Genomic DNA, 17,959 nt, shown 5'->3' on the forward strand with positions numbered 1-17,959 from the left:
CGGTGAGTGGCAAGGTCCCTCCCCACGAACTTGGGTACCAACTGGGGGCGTGGGCATGTCCCTACTGACCCCCGACAGCTCTGACGAGGGGGGAGGGGCAGGCAAGGGGTCGGAGCGGGAAGTGGGGCGGTAGGTAGGGGGCTTCCAGGCCGAGCCCTTGGCCCCCACCTAGTCGTCCAAGCCTGCGGATGGGGCGGTGGAAGTGGAGACTCCCCACGGGTTAACGGGGCTTCGACAAACAGGGTTGCGGGGAGAGCCCTAAGGGAGTTGGGGGGTCTCAGCCGCTCACACTGCCCGGTCTATGTGCACAGAAACTGGCGATGACCGCCTGCGCCCTCCTAGCGGGTGGGCTTCCGCACCCCCGGCTCTGCGCCCCCGCGCGGCGGCCTCGGTCTCCGCCCGGCGTCCCCCCGGCCCTGACCCGGCCGGGCCCAGGGCTCCGGCTCCTGCTCCTGCTGCTGCTCCTGCCGCCTTCCGCCCTGTCCGCCGTGTTCACAGTGGGGGTGCTGGGGCCCTGGGCTTGCGACCCCCTCTTCGCCCGGGCCCGCCCGGACCTGGCCACCCGCCTGGCCGCCGCCCGCCTGAACCGCGACCGTGCCCTGGCAGGCGGCGCCCGCTTCGAGGTCGCGCTGCTGCCCGAGCCCTGCCGGACGCCGGGCTCGCTGGGGGCTGTATCCTCCGCGCTGAGCCGCGTCTCGGGCCTCGTGGGTCCGGTGAATCCTGCAGCCTGCCGGACGGCCGAGCTACTAGCCCAAGAAGCCGGGGTCGCGCTGGTGCCCTGGGGCTGCCCCGGGACGCGGGCCGCGGGCACCACGGCCCCGGCCGTGACCCCCGCCGCGGATGCCCTCTACGCCCTCCTGCGAGCATTCAGCTGGGCGCACGTGGCCCTGGTCACCGCCCCCCAGGACCTGTGGGTGGAGGCAGGACGTGCACTGTCCACGGCACTCAGGGCCCGGGGCCTGCCCGTCGCCCTGGTGACCTCCATGGAGCCCTCGGACCTGTCTGGAGCCCGGGAGGCCCTGAAGAGGGTCCGGGACGCCCCCAGGGTCAGAGGTAGGCTCCCCCGCAGGGTGCGGAGAGGTGGGCGGGTGCTGCGGGCACGCAGCGGCGCGGCGAGCCCGGCCTCTGTGTCCGCAGCAGTGATCATGGTCATGCACTCGGTGCTGCTGGGCGGCGAGGAGCAGCGCTGCCTCCTGGAGGCCGCAGAGGAGCTGGGCCTGGCCGATGGCTCCTTGGTCTTCCTGCCGTTCGACACGCTCCACTACGCCTTGTCCCCAGGCCGGGAGACCTTGGCCATACTCGCCAACAACTCCCAGCTTCGCAGGGCCCACGATGCCGTCCTCACCCTCACGCGACACTGTCCCCTGGGAGGCAGCGTGCTGGGCAGCCTGCGCACGGCCCAGGAGCACCAGGAGCTGCCCCCTGACCTCGATCTGCAGCAGGTAGATGGACCAGGGAGGAGGGAAGATAGGAGTTCAGGTTAAGAGGGGGAAGAGGACGGAGGCAATGGGAGAGAGGAAGAGGGGCCAGTGGCGAGAGAACTACTAGCAGCTCCAGCTCTTCTTGAGTTTCCTGGGTATTGCAGAGGCCCCATCTTGCTTGGGGCACCTTAGTGTAGTGGGATTGCCTCAGAGAGCAGGCAATGAGACCTCTCAAACCCAGCTCCAAGGAGTGAACTCTAATGAACTCCAAACTGCAACATTTTTTGCAGTCTGCCTCCAAGTAAACCCATCCCCAAGCACCACAACATAGTCTACAATAAACAGCTGGTGTTCTCAAGAGAGCAGCAAGGAGGGAGGATGCCGATCCAACCTTTGTGCCCAGTTCAGAGGTATTTCCTCTGGGGCCTCATCGGGTGGTCTTAACTTTTTGAGGGTCTGACATCTTGCAAGAAGCAGAAAGGTCTCTAGGTGGAGCCAGGGGCTCCCCTAATCAGATCCATAGTTTATTCCCAACATCCAGCTAATGTCCAGGATTCCGAGTCCCTAGAATCCCAGTTCAGACCATCTAGTTCCACCCCAGTCATGAAAGGAGGGCTAGAAACCACTAAGATAGAGAGGAATTTAGATGTTAATGGGCAGTAAAGTTAACCACCACAAAGACCCAACTCAAAGACTACATGAGAGAAGGCTGTGGGTCAAGGGGGTTGAAAGATTCCCCACCAATGCCCCTAGTGTCCCCCAAGAGGATCTGGAGTAGCCATGGAGAGAAAGGGTGCAAATAATCAATAAGAAGAGAATAAGAGTTAGGATCAGTGGTTAGATGGGACGAAGGCAGGAGCAGTCAATGGAGAAAGAAGCAGGAGAGAGTAGAGAGGAAAGCTCTTGGTTCTCAGTAAGCAGCGCAGCCTTCCAGCCAGCTGCCCAGACGAGACCCTGGGCAGTCACCTGATTCCTCTGACTCATTCCCTCCACATCTGACAATAAGCCCTGTCACTTTGCCTCCTAAAGGTCATCTGAATCCATTCACTTTCTCCATTCTTACTGTCACTACCCTGGTTCAGTCAGCACCTCTGGCCCCAATCGAAAACAGTCTCTCCAATGTCTCTGCTTCAACTCTCACCTGCCCCAGGTCTTTCTCCACCCAACAAGCAGATCAAGCTTCAGAGATCTGACAAATCTGACCATGGCATGCCCCTGTTCAGAGCCTCCCCGAGGCTTTTGTTGTCCTGGATAGATGCAGGGCTCTCTGCATGGTTTACCAGGCCTCATGTCTTCATCTCTCTTTCTTTTTCCATGAACTTCAGCCAGACTGAGCTACTTTGGGTTCCCTAAATGTGTCCTTCTCTTTTGCCTCGGAGTGGCTGGGTGTACTCTCTGTCCTGCCCCTCTCCTCTCCTGGAGGGATGGTCACTTCTTCCAGACTCCTCCTCCTCCCCAGCCTGGGTTGGGGACCCTCGTTTTTGTCTCCACAGCTCCCTCACTTTCCCCTACCCTCACTCATTGCACTGTCTTAACATCCCTGTCCATCTCCCCAAAAAGTTTCCTCAAGACAGGGACTGTCTTGTACATTGATGTATCTCTAGCTTTACACAGTGCCTGGCACTATGAGAAATGGGAGCTGGGAATAATAGGGCAGCCCAGTGAGATCAGGTAGTAACTCTGGGGAAAGAAGAAGGAAAAGAGAAAATAGAAGCCAAGCAAAAGATGGGAAAGAAGGCTTTTAGGGGAATGGTAGGTGGTAAGATTAAAACATATGCAGGGAAACCAACAGGAAGGGGTAAAGAGGAGCGATAGGTGATGGAGAATTCCAGTCAATCGGAGGCGAGAGAAGAGCCCGAGTGCTGAAAAGAGGGACAGTCAGCGGGAGAAGGGGTGAGAAAGCTGGTGGGGAGAGAGGAAGAGGGAGCCACGGGGAAGGGTTGTGGGGCGCCGCTAACTAGGAGGTGGGGGAGTTGGTACCTGCTGGGTTTGAGGGGCCCAGTGAAAGAACAGGTGCGGCCAGTGAGTGCCCGTCTGTTTACGGGCTGTGGCCCTGAGTCCTGCGTCCCTGCTGTTGTCCTCCAGGTCTCCCCGCTCTTTGGCACCATCTACGACGCAGTCTTCTTGTTGGCGGGGGGCGTGGCGGGAGCCCGGGCAGCCGCGGGTGGCGGCTGGGTATCTGGAGCAGCGGTGGCCAGCCACGTCCGGGACGCCAGGGTCCCTGGCTTCTGCGGAGCTCTGGGAGGAACCGAGGAACCCTCGTTTGTGCTGCTGGACACTGACGAGGCGGGGGACCGGCTGTTCACCACACACATGCTGGACCCCGCCTGGGGCTCCCTCCGCTCCGCTGGGATCCCGGTGCACTTCCCTCGCGGGGGCTCTGGGCCTGGGCCCGACCCCTCATGCTGGTTTGATCCAGATGTCATCTGCAATGGAGGTGAGGGCAGCACCCCAGTCCCACTGGGACCGTCACCATGGACGTATAAAGAGAGTGAATGCCCTTCCTGTAACTTCTTTGAGGCCCTTCCAGACCCTCCTCCAACCCCTGGCCTGGGCAGGACCCCTCTCTTGTCAAGCCCCAAACCCCCCTTGAAACCTTTCTAGCATTTCCAGACTCTCCTCTTCAAGGAATCTGTGACCTTCTCCTAACTCCTGTTGGGGCTCCTATCACCCGTTCTTGGGGCCTCCAGGATTTGGTGTGGCTATGGCTCACTAGAGAGGGGGCCTCCCTTGGCCACGGTCCTGAATGTCCTTCCTCTTACTGTCCCTTCAGGAGTGGAGCCAGGCGTCATCTTTCTTGGCTTCCTGCTGGTGGTCGGGATGGGGCTGACTGGGGCCTTCCTGACCCATTACATAAGGTGAGTAGAGGAGCAAGGTAAGTAGGGGTGATCTTGGTTCTCCATTTGCCAGAAATGAAATTGTGCAGCAAAGACAGCAGGCTGGGTCCACTCAAGAGTAGAGGAAGGGAGAATTGGGGGGGACAGGGAAGGACCCTGGTGGGCTGGCAGAGTCTCAGGGGATGTCTGATTTGGGAATGGCTGCCCACCAGGACCCCTCCCCTAAGCTAACATTATCCCTCCACCCCTTCCCCCACTGTCCTCTTCTCATACACCTTGGTCCCCTTTGTGGAGATGACTTCCTTTCCCCACCAGGCACCGCCTACTTCACATCCAGATGGTCTCTGGCCCCAACAAGATCATCCTGACATTGAACGACATCACTTTCCTCTACCCACATGTGGGCAGCTCTCGAAAGGTGGGGGAAGCAAGGAGCCAGGAGGCAGCTGTCTTCTCACTGTGTATTGGGTCCCTTCCCTGGGCCACCCTTCACCCTAGCCCCTGGCTTGCGAGACCTGGTTTCTGCCTCAGCTCTGGCCCAAGTCTGGGCTCTGGGGATAAGCCCCCTTGTCTGTGCAATGAGCCCCTGAATGGTGTGATTTTCCAACAAGAATATTAACATGTTTGTTTCATAAACTGTAAAGTGTTGTACTCTTGGGGAATAATGTCTTTGTCACCTTCCCAAATTGAGATTTCTTCCCTTCCCTTTTCATTTCTAAAATTCAGCCTGACCTCAGCCTAGGACTCTGACCCCAGAGTGTATTCTGACCCCTTACACTGGCCTTTACCATCCAGGTGGTCCAGGGGAGTCGATCGAGTCTTGCTGCCCGCAGTGTGTCAGACATTCGTAGCATCCCCAGCCAGTCCCAGGAAAGATCCAACATTGGCCTCTATGAGGTGAGCCTGACCCCCAGCCAGGCCGAGCTCTACTCCAGAAGGGACAGTGGAGGAGGGATGCTCAGGCCTAGGGGAGGCACACTCTCTAGGGAGGCATGCAGTTATATCAAATCCTGCAGGCTCCAGGAAAAGGGGGTGGGAGTCCAAACAGGATCCGGGAAAAGGTCTTGGATTCCTCAAATGGAGTCATCTGGAGTCCTCCCTGCCCCAGGATTTTCCCTCAGCTGTTTTCTAGGTGAGGGCTCCTCGAGGGCCAATCACAGCGGCCCAGAGGCTGGAGGGCTGAGCTACGGGGGGGAGCATGCTGGGCTATCGAGGCCATCTCCTGCCCTGCTGGGAGCCCCTGGCCCTGCCCTCTCAGCATTTCCACCCAATTTAGATCAGAACAGCAAGCTCAAGAACAGCAAGCCCTAGAGGAGAAAAAAGAAAGTCACAAAGGGGCACTAGGATAGGAACTATGGGGCCAGAAAATTGGAATGTGGTGGGATGGATGGGAGACTTTGAGAACAGATTCAGAGAGAGCCAAGAGAGAGCTCAGCTAATCCTGAGGAGTGTGGAAATTTAGAGCCCCTGAGCTTCAGGTCACGGAGTGAATGCAGAGGCTCCTCCTATGTCACCTAGAGACCATCACGACTGTTTCTCAGAGGGGGCACTACTATCATTTTGGACAGGTTGTTCTTCATTGTGTGGGACTACCCTGTGCCTTGAAGAATGTTTGGTGTCTCTTGACTCTGGCCCTGTCACTAAATGCAGCCCCCAGTTTTTGTGACAATAAAAATGTCATCACAGTTGTTTCCAATGCTCCCTAGGGGTAGTAGCAAACCCCCACAATTCCCTTCTCATCTAAATCACTTATTAATGGGCCATCTACATAATTTGCAAGTTCCAAGGCAAAATGAAGGGCCTCTTCTTCATTCAAGATGACAAACCAAGCTCGAGTCCTTCTGAGCATAGGGTCCTGAGCAACCACAAGGTGCTGCCATCAGCTGAGGACAATGAGGCCTAGAGCTTGGAGGAGAGCTGCCTATACATCACAGTTAGTTTACAATAAAGCCTAGTCTACCCTGACTCCTGACTCCCAGCACAGTGCTCTCTCATGGCAAAGATAGTAATGAGGTTGTGATGTCAGTGATATTCTTGGTTGTAACAATTCACTTAATAAGACTGCTGGTGGATGCATCTGGGGTGGTGAGGACAGCCATACAGGCCTTCTGCATCTCTCTCACCTAGTAGACTGTGAAGGGGATGGGCAGAGATCAGATCCCTTGTTCTGATGCTCTTTGTCGCATGAAGATGTGTTCTGAGACAGTGGGCCAATAGAAGTGTGGAAGTTCTAGAGCTCCTTGCATCATAGGGTTTTAAGAAACTTAGTTCCCTGACCCCATCCTCTCTGCTGCAGGGAGACAGAGTTTGGCTGAAGAAATTTCCAGGGGATCAGCACATAGCCATCCGCCCAGCAACCAAGACGGCCTTCTCCAAGGTGAGAGTTGGGCCCTTGATGGTTATGGGGTGGCCATCAGTTCCTCCCTTCTTGCCTTCTCTGTCAGCTGGGTACAGAGGTAGGTGTCAGTTAAGTGTCCCCTCCACTTTAGGGCAGGTTTTCCATGATTCTCTCTTCTCATGAGCACTAGTTCTTTCTTTTGATGTTCTTTTTTTTTTTGCACCTGGCTGGTATGGGCATCTGAACCCTTGACCTTGGCATTATAAGACCTGCTCTAACCAACTGACCTTTGATATTCCTATCCCAATTTGTAATTGTATGTTCACCTGTGTGCTTGCCTTTTTCTCATCTGCCTCCCTCACTAGACTGTAAGCTGAGCGAGGGCTTTTCCATGCCCCTCCATTGTATGTCCAGCACCCAGAACAGTGTCTGAATCATTAGAGACCTAGTGAATGTTTGTTGAGTGAATAATAGAAAATAAAAACTGAGTTTCCAGTTCTGTCAGGCACTGATGCAGAATGGCCCTAGCTGTATGATGCATCCTGAATAAAGTGGAAAGGTGGCAAGGAGACTAAACCGGCTTGTTCTGATCCTTCGAACCTTAATGTCCTCCTTCCCCCCAACACCTGGCAGCCTTGGCCTGGCCTTCCTCCCTGATGCCTCCACAAGAGCTCTTGGTCACAGCTGCAGAATGACTCAAGTGGAATAACTGTATGGGTCAATGGGCTAAATCACCACTTAACACCAAGCTTTTAAAATGAAAAGAAGCCCCTTACTGGGCATGTAAACCAAAGAAAAGCTAGAAGGGGCACGAATCAGCCAGACCACTAGCCCCATTTCTCCAGCATGCCTGTCCTGTGGAGTGGGTGTGGCCTTATTGATGGCTCTTCTGGGACCATGGCTTGACTGCTCAGTCCCATCTTCTCTAACTTGTGAAGGGTGGGAAGTCTCAGACATGTCAGACACAATGACGTAACACCACCCAAAGCAGCCCCAGGCCAGGTCGCCGGCACAAGCCACTTCTGGTGTCTTTTGAAAGCAGCACAGCTTCTCCCTGGTCCTCGCTGCAAAGGCTGTTACATCAGAAGGAGAGGGTGATGGTGCCAGGAGCTTCTCCTTCATGAGGATTTTTCCCTTAACACCTCGGCAGTTCAAGGTTTTCTGGTTAATAAATCAGAACGTGCCTGGGTCCTGATCGCCTATGCAAGGTTGTCTTTTCATTCATAACTTTAAGCTAAACCATATCCAGCATCTGAACAGTGGCCTTTGACTATATTGTTTTTTCCAAACAGACGTATCTGTAGAAGAAAGCCCCCCTACGTACCCTATAGACCATTTCATTCACAATTATTATCCCATCTTTAGAGTTTGGATATTCAAAAACAGACCTTGAATAACAGCCCCCCGCCGTTATCCCCAGGGCAGAAAATTCCTGTCTACTTTCCCTCTCTCAGCTCCGGGAGCTCCGGCACGAGAACGTGGTCCTTTACCTGGGGCTCTTCCTGGCTGGTGGAGCCGACGACCCTGCGGCCCCCGGGGAGCAAATCCTGGCGGTGGTCTCAGAGCACTGTGCGCGGGGCTCCCTCTACGACCTCCTCGCCCAGAGAGACATAAAGCTGGACTGGATGTTCAAGTCCTCGCTCCTGCTGGACCTCATCAAGGTGTGTGTGTGGGGGGGTGTCCTGTGGGCAGGGAGGCCGGGGCAGGGGAACCGCGCGAGCTGAGGCTGCCTCTTACCCCACCCCTTGCAAGGGAATGAGGTATCTGCACCATCGAGGCGTGGCTCACGGGCGGCTTAAGTCACGGAACTGCGTGGTGGACGGGAGGTTCGTACTCAAGGTCACCGACCACGGCCACGGGCGACTGCTGGAAGCGCAGAGGGTGTTACCAGAACCTCCCAACGCGGAGGGTAGGAGTCCCCGGCTGCCTTCCGCGCACACGAGCATACCCCGGGATCCCCAGTATTTCAAGGGCCCCATCTACCCTCGCACTCTCTCCATCCCATATCCATTGGACGCGACTCCTGCTACGGGAAAGGTCTCGTGACCTTGGATAGATACGCAGAGGGGGCTCTGTGACTGGGGAGGCCGGGGCTTCCTGGGGGGCGAGACCTGAGCTCCTGCAGCTGCCGCGGGGTCTGCCCTAAGTGGGGCTCTGCCTAAGGGCGGGGCTTGTGCCAAGAGGCGGGGCCTTCCCTGGGCACCGCCTTGTCTAAAGGGCGGGTCCTATTCGCGAGGGCCGGGCTTTCTCTGAGATGGCTTTGGGTTTCAGGTAGTCTCTCCTGGGGCTAGTTGCAGGGCTGCAGGGCCAGACCCGGGCTGCAGGGCCAGACTTAGGCTGTGGAGTTGGTGTGTGTCTGGGTGCGAACCTGGGCTTTCTGGTGAAGGTGGGGGGTCTGTCCCCATAGCCCCCGCGGCCCTCCGAGTGTCCACGCCTCCTTCTTCATCCCCAGACCAGCTATGGACAGCTCCGGAGCTGCTTCGGGACCCGGCTCTGGAGCGCCGGGGAACGTTGGCCGGCGACGTCTTCAGCCTGGGCATCATCATGCAGGAGGTCGTGTGCCGCAGCGCCCCCTACGCCATGCTGGAGCTACCTGCGGAGGGTGAGGCCAGGAAGGCACCCTGCTGTTGGGGCAGAGCCAGGCCATACCCAGCTCCGCTCTTTTCTCTAAAGCAAAGCCCAGTGATGAGACAATTATGTGGGGCCTCCCTTAAAGCTAGGGTCTGAAGGGTCTCAGGATGGGGGGGAGGGTTCTTCAGGGCCCAGACCTGTACAGCTTCTTCTGTCTTGATCCTGGACCCAACCTGCTCCCCCAACCAACAGAGCAGTCTCCTCTCGGTTCTCAGGGGTCCCAGGGTGGCAGCAGGGGGAGGGTGGGGAGGTCAGGTGGTAAGAGGGCAGTCCTATCTGGTTCAAATCCGTATCACTTATCATCTATAGGACTCTGAGCAAGCTGCTTGATCACCTAACCCTCACTTTTCTTACGTGCAATAAATGTTAGTTTCCTTGCCTATGTCACTTCTTACTGATCCCCACTATTCAGGGCCCTCTTGTTACTCCTAGCAATCCCCTTCCACACCACACTTCCCCACGCACTGAAGCTCTGATTTAAAGGACTCTCTGCCAGACCCCCTCCCCCCCATCTTAGGCTTCAACAATCAGGCAGGCCACAGTAAGGGGTGGCTTCTGTTCTGGGGCACCCACCCCTCACGGTTCCCTGATGCTTTCAGAAGTGGTGCAGAGGGTGCAGAGCCCCCCTCCGCTGTGTCGGCCCTTGGTGTCCATGGACCAGGCACCCATAGAGTGCATCCAGCTGATGAAACAGTGCTGGGCGGAGCAGCCAGACCTTCGGCCCTCCATGGACTGCACCTTCAACCTGGTCAGGGGCTGGGATTGGGCAAGGGTTGGGATGGCCACTGGGATCTCAGATTCTTGTCAGCAACCTGGGAAAGCCGCAGGCAGGCAGGACCCCTGACCTTCCAGGCTACCTCCTTAAAGGGTAGTCTGAGTACTGGGGTTTGGTAGGACAGAGTTAGGATGGGAGTGAGGTAGAACAGAGGCTTTGGAGGCCTTTGAGTTGGAGATGGAGTCCTGGGTGGGAGAAATATTTAGTTCAATTTAAATAACATTGATCAAGAAACAAGTATGTGCTTGGCCTACTGTGGACAGAAAGACCTTGGCCTGGGGATCCAAAGGCTGGGCTGGCTCCAGTGCCCTGTCAATTACTAGCTGAGAACAGCTGACCTCTGGTAACCCTCATTTCCCACGTGCCTCCTAGTAATATCTGAAAACACAGTGCCCAGGGATACTTGATGAGTAGAAGATGAATTGTGGTGGGGGGGGAGAGCGTTAGGAATATGCAGCCCCATGAGAGGGCTCATGAGAGGGGCATGGCAGCCCAGGTCTTCAGCTGTCTACCAGCTTCCTCCTCCTACTAGTTCAAGAGCATCAATAAGGGCCGGAAGACAAATATCATCGACTCAATGCTGCGGATGCTGGAGCAGTACTCCAGTAACCTGGAGGACCTGATCCGGGAGCGCACAGAGGAACTGGAGCTGGAAAAGCAGAAGACAGACCGGCTGCTCACACAGATGCTGCCTCCGTGGGTGCCAATGGAGAGCAGGGTGGGGAGGGTATCTGGAGCCCAGGCCAACTGGGGTGGCCTCCAGGTGATCTCACTGTCTTCCATCCTTAGGTCTGTGGCTGAGGCCCTGAAGATGGGGACACCTGTGGAGCCTGAGTACTTTGAAGAGGTGACGCTGTACTTCAGTGACATCGTGGGCTTCACCACCATCTCAGCCATGAGCGAGCCCATTGAGGTGGTGGACCTGCTCAATGACCTCTACACACTCTTTGATGCCATCATCGGTTCCCACGATGTCTACAAGGTGGGGAGTGAGGGGAAAAGCCCTCCTGACGTTTGATTCAGCTCCACCAGCCTCCAGCCCAGTCCTTCCTGCTCAGCATCCAGCCCAATCCTCTTTCCCAGCCCTTCTGTCCCTCATCTCTTCCTCCAGTCCCCAGCTCAGTCCCTAACTCGCAGGCTGGCTCCCCAGAATGTCTGCACTAACCCCAGTTTTGGCCTCTTGACAAGAGATAATCGCTCTGTGTGTGAAGGGATGAGGTGCTCAGTACTAAATTCACATAACTCCTTCGCCCAGGTGGAGACAATTGGGGACGCCTATATGGTGGCCTCTGGGCTGCCCCAGCGGAACGGACAGAGACATGCGGCAGAGATCTCCAACATGTCGCTGGACATCCTCAGTGCCGTGGGCAGTTTCCGCATGCGCCATATGCCCGAAGTGCCCGTGCGCATCCGCATCGGCCTGCACTCGGGTAACTCCCCAGCCCTCCAGGGCTGCAGCCCATGTCCCTTTTTAGGCAGGGCTCCAGATTTCCTATGTAGGAGGCAAACTCGTGGAGTGGGTGGGAGGGTGGGGGCTTGCATGAAGAGGATACACTTGAGAGTGTTTATTTGAGGCGCTGGTGGAGGTTATGGGGTGCTAAGATCCCCCAAGGCCCCAGGTGCCGCCCAGCCTCAGGGCACAGCCAGCTTCAGCCCAGGCCCCGCCCGCCCGCCGACCCGCGCATCTCCGCAGGCCCGTGCGTGGCGGGCGTGGTGGGCCTCACCATGCCCCGGTACTGCCTGTTTGGGGACACGGTCAACACCGCGTCGCGCATGGAGTCCACCGGGCTGCGTGAGTGTGCGGGGGTGGGAGGGGTTGGGGAGGAGAGGTGGGGCCGGGCCCGAGGGGGGGAACCGCCCAGAAGGGGGACACGGGAGGTGAGTCCCGAGCTCACGGCATCCCCCACCGCCTCAGCTTACCGCATCCACGTGAACATGAGCACCGTGCGGATTCTGCGGGCTCTAGACCAGGGCTTCCAGATGGAGTTGCGAGGTCGCACTGAGCTGAAGGTGAGGCTGGGCCCCGCCCCCGCCCCCGCCCGAGCCCCGCCCCCGCCTGGGCCGGGCCTGCAAGATGGAGCTCGCTGTTCCGGGCTCGGTTCCACTTAGACCTCGAGATCCTCTACTCCTCACCCCAGTCCGTCTAAGTCCTCCCCTCCCCCCTGTCTCCGCAGGGCAAGGGCTCCGAGGACACGTACTGGCTGGTGGGCAGACGCGGCTTCAACAAGCCGATCCCCAAACCGCCTGACCTGCAATCGGGGTGAGGGGCCGGCATCCGCGGGCTGGGCGAAGGACGAAGGACGGGCATGAGCCAGGCGGGCCCCCGCACCCCTTCTCCCGCCCGAAGCACCGACGACCTGGGCCCTGCCTTCCCGCCCCACCCCCGTTCCCCTACCCTGAGGCCACCGCCCCCTCCCCGCAGGGCCAGCAACCACGGCATCAGCCTGCAGGAAATCCCCCCCGAGCGGCGCCGGAAGCTGGAGAAGGCGAGGCCTGGCCAGTTCCAGGGGCAGTGAGGCCCGGCCCAGGACAGGTGCTGCCCCCCTGGCTCCCACACCCAGCTGTCGTCTCCCCTCAGACTGGGGCCACACATCTCTGGGGGATGCTTCCTAGGGGACAGACGCCTTTTCGCCAGCCTGAGGGCCTAAGCTCTGCCTGCAGAACGTCCCCCCAGGTCCAGGTGTTCCTGTCCCTCTCTGACTTAGTGAGCCCAGGCTGGATCCTAAACCCAGGGATTTTCTTTGGGAGGAAATTTGGTTTTCCTTTGGTAGGATTCTGGTTCAGTAGGTCTGGAGTGGTCCAGGAATCCAAGCCTAAGAACCTCTGTAATCGTGACCTGTGACTTCTCCCCTGACCCCACCCCTTCCCCAGAGCGTAAACCAGTGCCCCCCACCCCCAGCCTCACAGGCGGTGCACTGCACAAGAGACAGAACCTTAGGGGGCATCATTCACCAAAGGACAATGTGAAAGTTGCCCCTGGAGTTCCGTCAGAGTAGAAGCCCTGGCCACTGCACCCTCCTAAACAAAACGGATCCACGATCCACCCCTTCCTAGGAGAACCCCAAGACACCTTCCTTTAACTTCCCTTTGAGACACTCCTCTTTCCCTCAGGATTATTCTGGAACGTCCTTTTCCTGAAAGTTGCTGCTATAGGTGACTGAAAGTCTGGCTAATGCCGGTGGCTTCTGTCCAGCCCCGCCTCAAAGGATTTCTGGGCCTTTACAAGAGCTGGTTGCAAACCAGCCATGTGACCTTGGGAAAGTCTCATGCACTCTCAAGCTTGGGTTCCCCTCAATGGCGAAGTGAGGGGTGACCTAAGTGGTTTCTACAGTCGCTGTGGCCAGGAAAGCTGGGCTTTGGAAGGGCTGGCCTTGCGATATGTGACTCTGCAGCATGAAGATGTTGCAGAGGATGTTGGTGTGGGCGATTCTCCACTTTCCAGGGCCTTGCCGGGCCCCAAGAAGGAAGATCTGGGATTGGATGCCCCAGAGGAGGTGGAGGCCTTGTGTTCCACCAGAGCAGGGGTTGTCATGTGGCCTGAGGAAGCAAGGGATCTATTTAGCCTCCAGCCTTGTGCCTGTCTCTGTCCCCAACCTTCTCTTGTGGGCAAAACCAGGTCACCTGCCCAAGTGCAGAGAAAAGCTTGCTTCATGGCTTTGGGTAAAGTAAAGTATACTTAAAGTAAAGTATACTGCAGCAAACCTTGACTAACCAGAACATCCAAGGAATAGTAGTATTTTCTGTTTAACTGGGTGCTGCCTAGCAGGCAGTTGGATAGATAATCCTCTCTGCTTAGATCTTTGCAACAAGCGGTAAACACCCTGTCCTGGCAGGTCCCCAGGTGAAGTTTCCTTTGTGGAACTCAATGTTCCGGAGCCTGGGTTTTGTCATGTTTGACTCTTGGTGTCTTTTGTTGTTGCTACAGACCCCGGAAGAAGTTAGCAGTAGCTGCAGCTACCCAGGCTGCCACCCCAGGTAGTGAGTGTCCAGTCCCTGGAGGTATGCAAGCAGAACTAGGAACACCATTGACCAGGAATATGACAATCAGAGGAAATCCTAGGCAGAAGGATGAACTAAATCCTCATTGTATAAAGTGTGGTTAGAGGATCAGCAGCGTCAACGTCACTTGGGAACTTACTAGAAATGCAGAATCTCAGGCTCTATACTAGACCCACCAAATCAGAATCTGCATCTCTCTCTCTCTTTATTTTTTGGCAGCTGGCCGGTTTGGGGATCTGAACCCTTGACCTTGGTGTTATAACACTGTGCTCTAACCAACTGAGCTAACCGGCCAGCCCAGAATCTGCGTTTCTAAGTTCCCTTAAAATATTTATGTGCATATTAAAGTTACTGAATCATAGAACTAAATGATCCAAGGATCTCTTATATCTCATAATCTCTAAGATTTCATAAAAAACAGGCTAGACATCACACTTGTTTTGCTTGGTCTACAGGGTGTTTTTGTTTTGAGCTAACATTGAAAAATCAAGAGATATCATATTTTTAAAATGTTTATTAAATTTCCCTCTTCTCTTGAAATCAAAAGCCCCACATGGGGTGTGCATCACCACTCAGCACTGTTCTGCTGGAGCTAAAGAGTGACAGTCCCCATTATCCAGGACTTCATGCTTCAGTTCTCGTGTTCCCCACTATTCCCCATGGACTCCAAGATACCAGGATTTTCTGAACAGCCCTTAAGGCACTTGCAGACGTGGAGTTTAGGACTCCTAGAGTAGCAGGTATTAGGATTATAGGTGCTCCTGGAGGTTGCTTTGCCTTTTTTTTTTTTTTAGCTGATTTGTGAATTCTGCAAGCTTAGTGGTTTTACCCTCCTTTCTAAAGAAAGAATGTATAAGAAATCTAAAATCCACCACTTGTAGGTTCTGGTTACCTAAGGTGGTGCTGCTACAGTGAGTAATTTAGTGCAATTTAAAAAGCCTTTTAACTGCATTCAAAGACGATGAATTAAAGATTTAAACACACACACACACACACACACATTTTTAAAAATGATTTACATTTTCAAATATCTCCCTTAAGATTTTCTCTGTACTTCGGTCCCAGACATTGAAGGGCAGATTCTGCATTGCTGGCCTTGGACCTGACAGTGTGGATGTAGCTCTCAATCTTCTGCCTCTTCCCTCCCTACCTGACCCCACTTTCCTACCCCTGCCCTCCCTACCTCCCTCCTTCCCTTCCCACCTGCAAGAGGCCTGGAGTAGTGAATGCTGTGTGATTTTGGGGGCCTCAGGGAAGAGTTGATCCAGGGTTAGGTGTGGGAGGATTAGCTCGGGCAGGCTTGGGCAGGGCACCTCCCAGAAGAGGAGAAAGAGGAGCTGGGCCCAAACCCAGCTTGGGGTAGAGGTGGCGTAGGCAGGACTGAGCAGGTCCCTTCCCACCTGTGACTCAGCTTCATTCCCAGGCCAGTGAAGGAGAGCCCTGTCCTCCCCAGCTAGGAGAACTCGGGGACCCCCATCCCAGAGCTCACAGAGCTAGTGGGAGAAGAAAAAAGGTCAAAGGTTAAGCCTCAGTCTCCTCTGTGCCCCCCAGTCCCCTTCATCAGTGTCCATGTCTCCCTCTCTGACCCTTGTCTCCTCTCTGTCCCCAGTGTCCCTTTTCTGCCCGGCAGTTTCTCCCTGCTTTTCTCTGCAGTTTCCCCTATCTCTGTGGAAATGGAAACTTTCTTCCTGGGCCCAGGCAGTTATCCAATCTTAGAGCCATGACTCAAGTCCCCCACCCTGTTGTTCTGGGACCCAGGCACCTCCAGCCCATGAGAGCACCTGGCTTGGTCACTGGGCATTCCCCACCTTCAGATGTGTTTACGCTACCTCTGCCAGCTGGCTTGTGCCAGGAGCTCACACTCGGGGCTGTCCTCACCTTTGGGATGGCTCTGTAGCTGGGACTAGTAATGGCCAAAGCAGGGACCTCTGATGCTGCTGCTTTGATCCCATAGCAGAGACTTCACAGCGTGTCCCAGGGCTCACCTGGCGCCTTCTCTTTGTGCTGCTCCTCAGGGTCTGGGCCCTGCACCCCATCCCTATCTGCAGTGGACCCCAGGTACCCCTCTTTGGGGAGGCGGGGTGAGCTGCTCTTTGGCAGGGATTTGTGACACTGCATTGCTGGGCTGTGTTCACCAGGATCTTCTGGACCTTGCACCGTGGACACCAGGACGTGTGCTGTGGTGTTTGGGTCCTGGGAGGGTGGGGGCTGAAATAAAGGTGTGCTTTCTTCCATTTCATGGTGTGTGGTCCTTCTGGCCTGGAGGGGTAGTCTGGACACCCCCATCCCTGGAATACTCAAACCTGGCATTGCCAGGAAGGATTTCAGATAGAGATGAACCCTAGAGATGACCTGGGCGGTGGGAGGTGAGCTGGGACCAACAGCCTCCAGGAATTCCTCTGCTCAAGGGAGTCTGCTCTGAGAGGACCAAGTGGGAATGCCTCAGGCTTCTGGAAAAGACCAGAGACTTTGAGGCTCTGGAAGTGAGTGATGTGGCTTCATCCCTTGATTGTAGGCAGGAGAGAGGAAGGAAGAGGCAGGCAGAGCTTGTCTCTGGCCATGACCCATGACCCATGGAAGCCAGAGTCCAAGACTGAAGGAACAGGGCCCCAAGTACAGGAACAGGGAGAAGTTAAGGTCCACTGGTCTTTGGGCAGGACCTTGCCAACATCCCACACTCCACCTCCAACCCCTCAAGAGCTTGCCGCTGGGGCATTCAAACAGGACAGACTACCCCAAAGCCACCAATGGGTGGGTAACACATACATCTTGGAGCCCAGCTGGTCCCATCGCAGGCCCAATGTTTCTGACACGATGACTTGTAATGGACACATGGGCTGTTCTGCTCTCCTAGCATCCATCCCGCTGGATGGGAGGTAGCCACCTGTGGCCCACTGTTAGTCCTTATGGAACTGGGTAGAAGTGATCCTCAACTTTCTCCTCCAGTACAACCAAATCATCCCATCTCTGTGACCACAGGGATTGCTTCAAGGACAGGGCAGGTGACCTGGGCCAGGCAAATGAAGCTCAGTGCTGAGACATTGCTCAAAGGCATGGGAAGAAGTTGTCTCTTTTCTCTGGGGTTGCTGAAAGGTTGTGATGTTAAGTTGTCTTGCCACCACAAAGACAGGGAGCAGAACCGGCAGATGGAGAAAGACTAAATCTTCACTGGGCCTAAAGCCAGATCCAGCTGTTTAAGCGGCATAGGCCAGCAAATTATTTTCTTTGCTTAAGCCAGATCGAATTGGGTTTTCTGTTCTTTGCAGCCAAAAGTGTCCTGACAGATACTCCCCAAAAGGATTATGGAATGTAGTGAGAGTTAGACTGGTTTAACAGGAGAGAAGAGAGGAAAATCCTGGCTTGGGAGGCAGGAGGAGAGTGAAGGATGAATAACCAAGAGAGACAGTCACCAAGCCCTGACACCAATGACAGTCAGCTAGTATAATTCATGGTATGACTGTTCCATTTACAGGGAACCTAACCCGGGAAAGGTTAGGACCTGGGGTGAGAGAATGAGCACAGCCATGTATCTTTGTCAGGACTCATCCTGGCTTGTCACTAACAAGTTAGAGGAACAGTTCAGGTCCTGCATGGCAGAAAATGGAGCAAACAAGAAAGCGGCGTGGCCTGCTGAGTTCAGGACAGCACTGATGAGGACAGCTTTATGAGTTAAGTGACTAGACTTTGGCAGGGAGGTCAGGTGGGGACAGATGGCTCTCCCTGCTCCCAGAGCAGGGAAGGGAGTAGGGGAACTGGGGAGAAGGCTAGCTGTGATGTCTGGGAAGCCCAGGCTCCTGCCGGGTGGCTGACTTCTCAGCTTGGAGACCTGCCCATCCACACTAAAGCCATTTTGTCACCTCCACCAGGGATCTTCCAACTCACCACCCACCCTGAGCCTGAGTCTCTGGCCCTGGACCCAAAGAAGGGTATGTCATCCAGGCATCTATCCCCTCTGCTC

General features: G+C 55.7%; 1 protein-coding gene across 1 annotated transcript; it reads left to right on the forward strand.

Moving 5' to 3' along the window:
* Window positions 1-305: 305 nt before the first annotated feature.
* GUCY2D (guanylate cyclase 2D, retinal) lies at window positions 306-16,235 on the forward strand. The gene is made up of 19 exons (XM_063109425.1): window positions 306-1,053; window positions 1,138-1,442; window positions 3,507-3,858; window positions 4,195-4,279; window positions 4,574-4,676; window positions 5,054-5,155; window positions 6,555-6,635; window positions 8,051-8,257; window positions 8,349-8,505; window positions 9,049-9,198; window positions 9,827-9,975; window positions 10,535-10,698; window positions 10,792-10,984; window positions 11,258-11,432; window positions 11,696-11,794; window positions 11,918-12,012; window positions 12,177-12,262; window positions 12,425-12,535; window positions 13,114-16,235. Exons 1-18 carry the CDS (start codon window positions 321-323, stop codon window positions 12,516-12,518), a joined length of 3,330 nt encoding a protein of 1,109 aa, XP_062965495.1. The 5' UTR covers window positions 306-320; the 3' UTR covers window positions 12,519-12,535; window positions 13,114-16,235.
* The last annotated feature ends 1,724 nt before the right edge of the window (window positions 16,236-17,959 follow it).

Source organism: Cynocephalus volans, chromosome 10 (genome assembly GCF_027409185.1).
Source record: "Cynocephalus volans isolate mCynVol1 chromosome 10, mCynVol1.pri, whole genome shotgun sequence".
Taxonomy (NCBI): domain Eukaryota; kingdom Metazoa; phylum Chordata; class Mammalia; order Dermoptera; family Cynocephalidae; genus Cynocephalus; species Cynocephalus volans.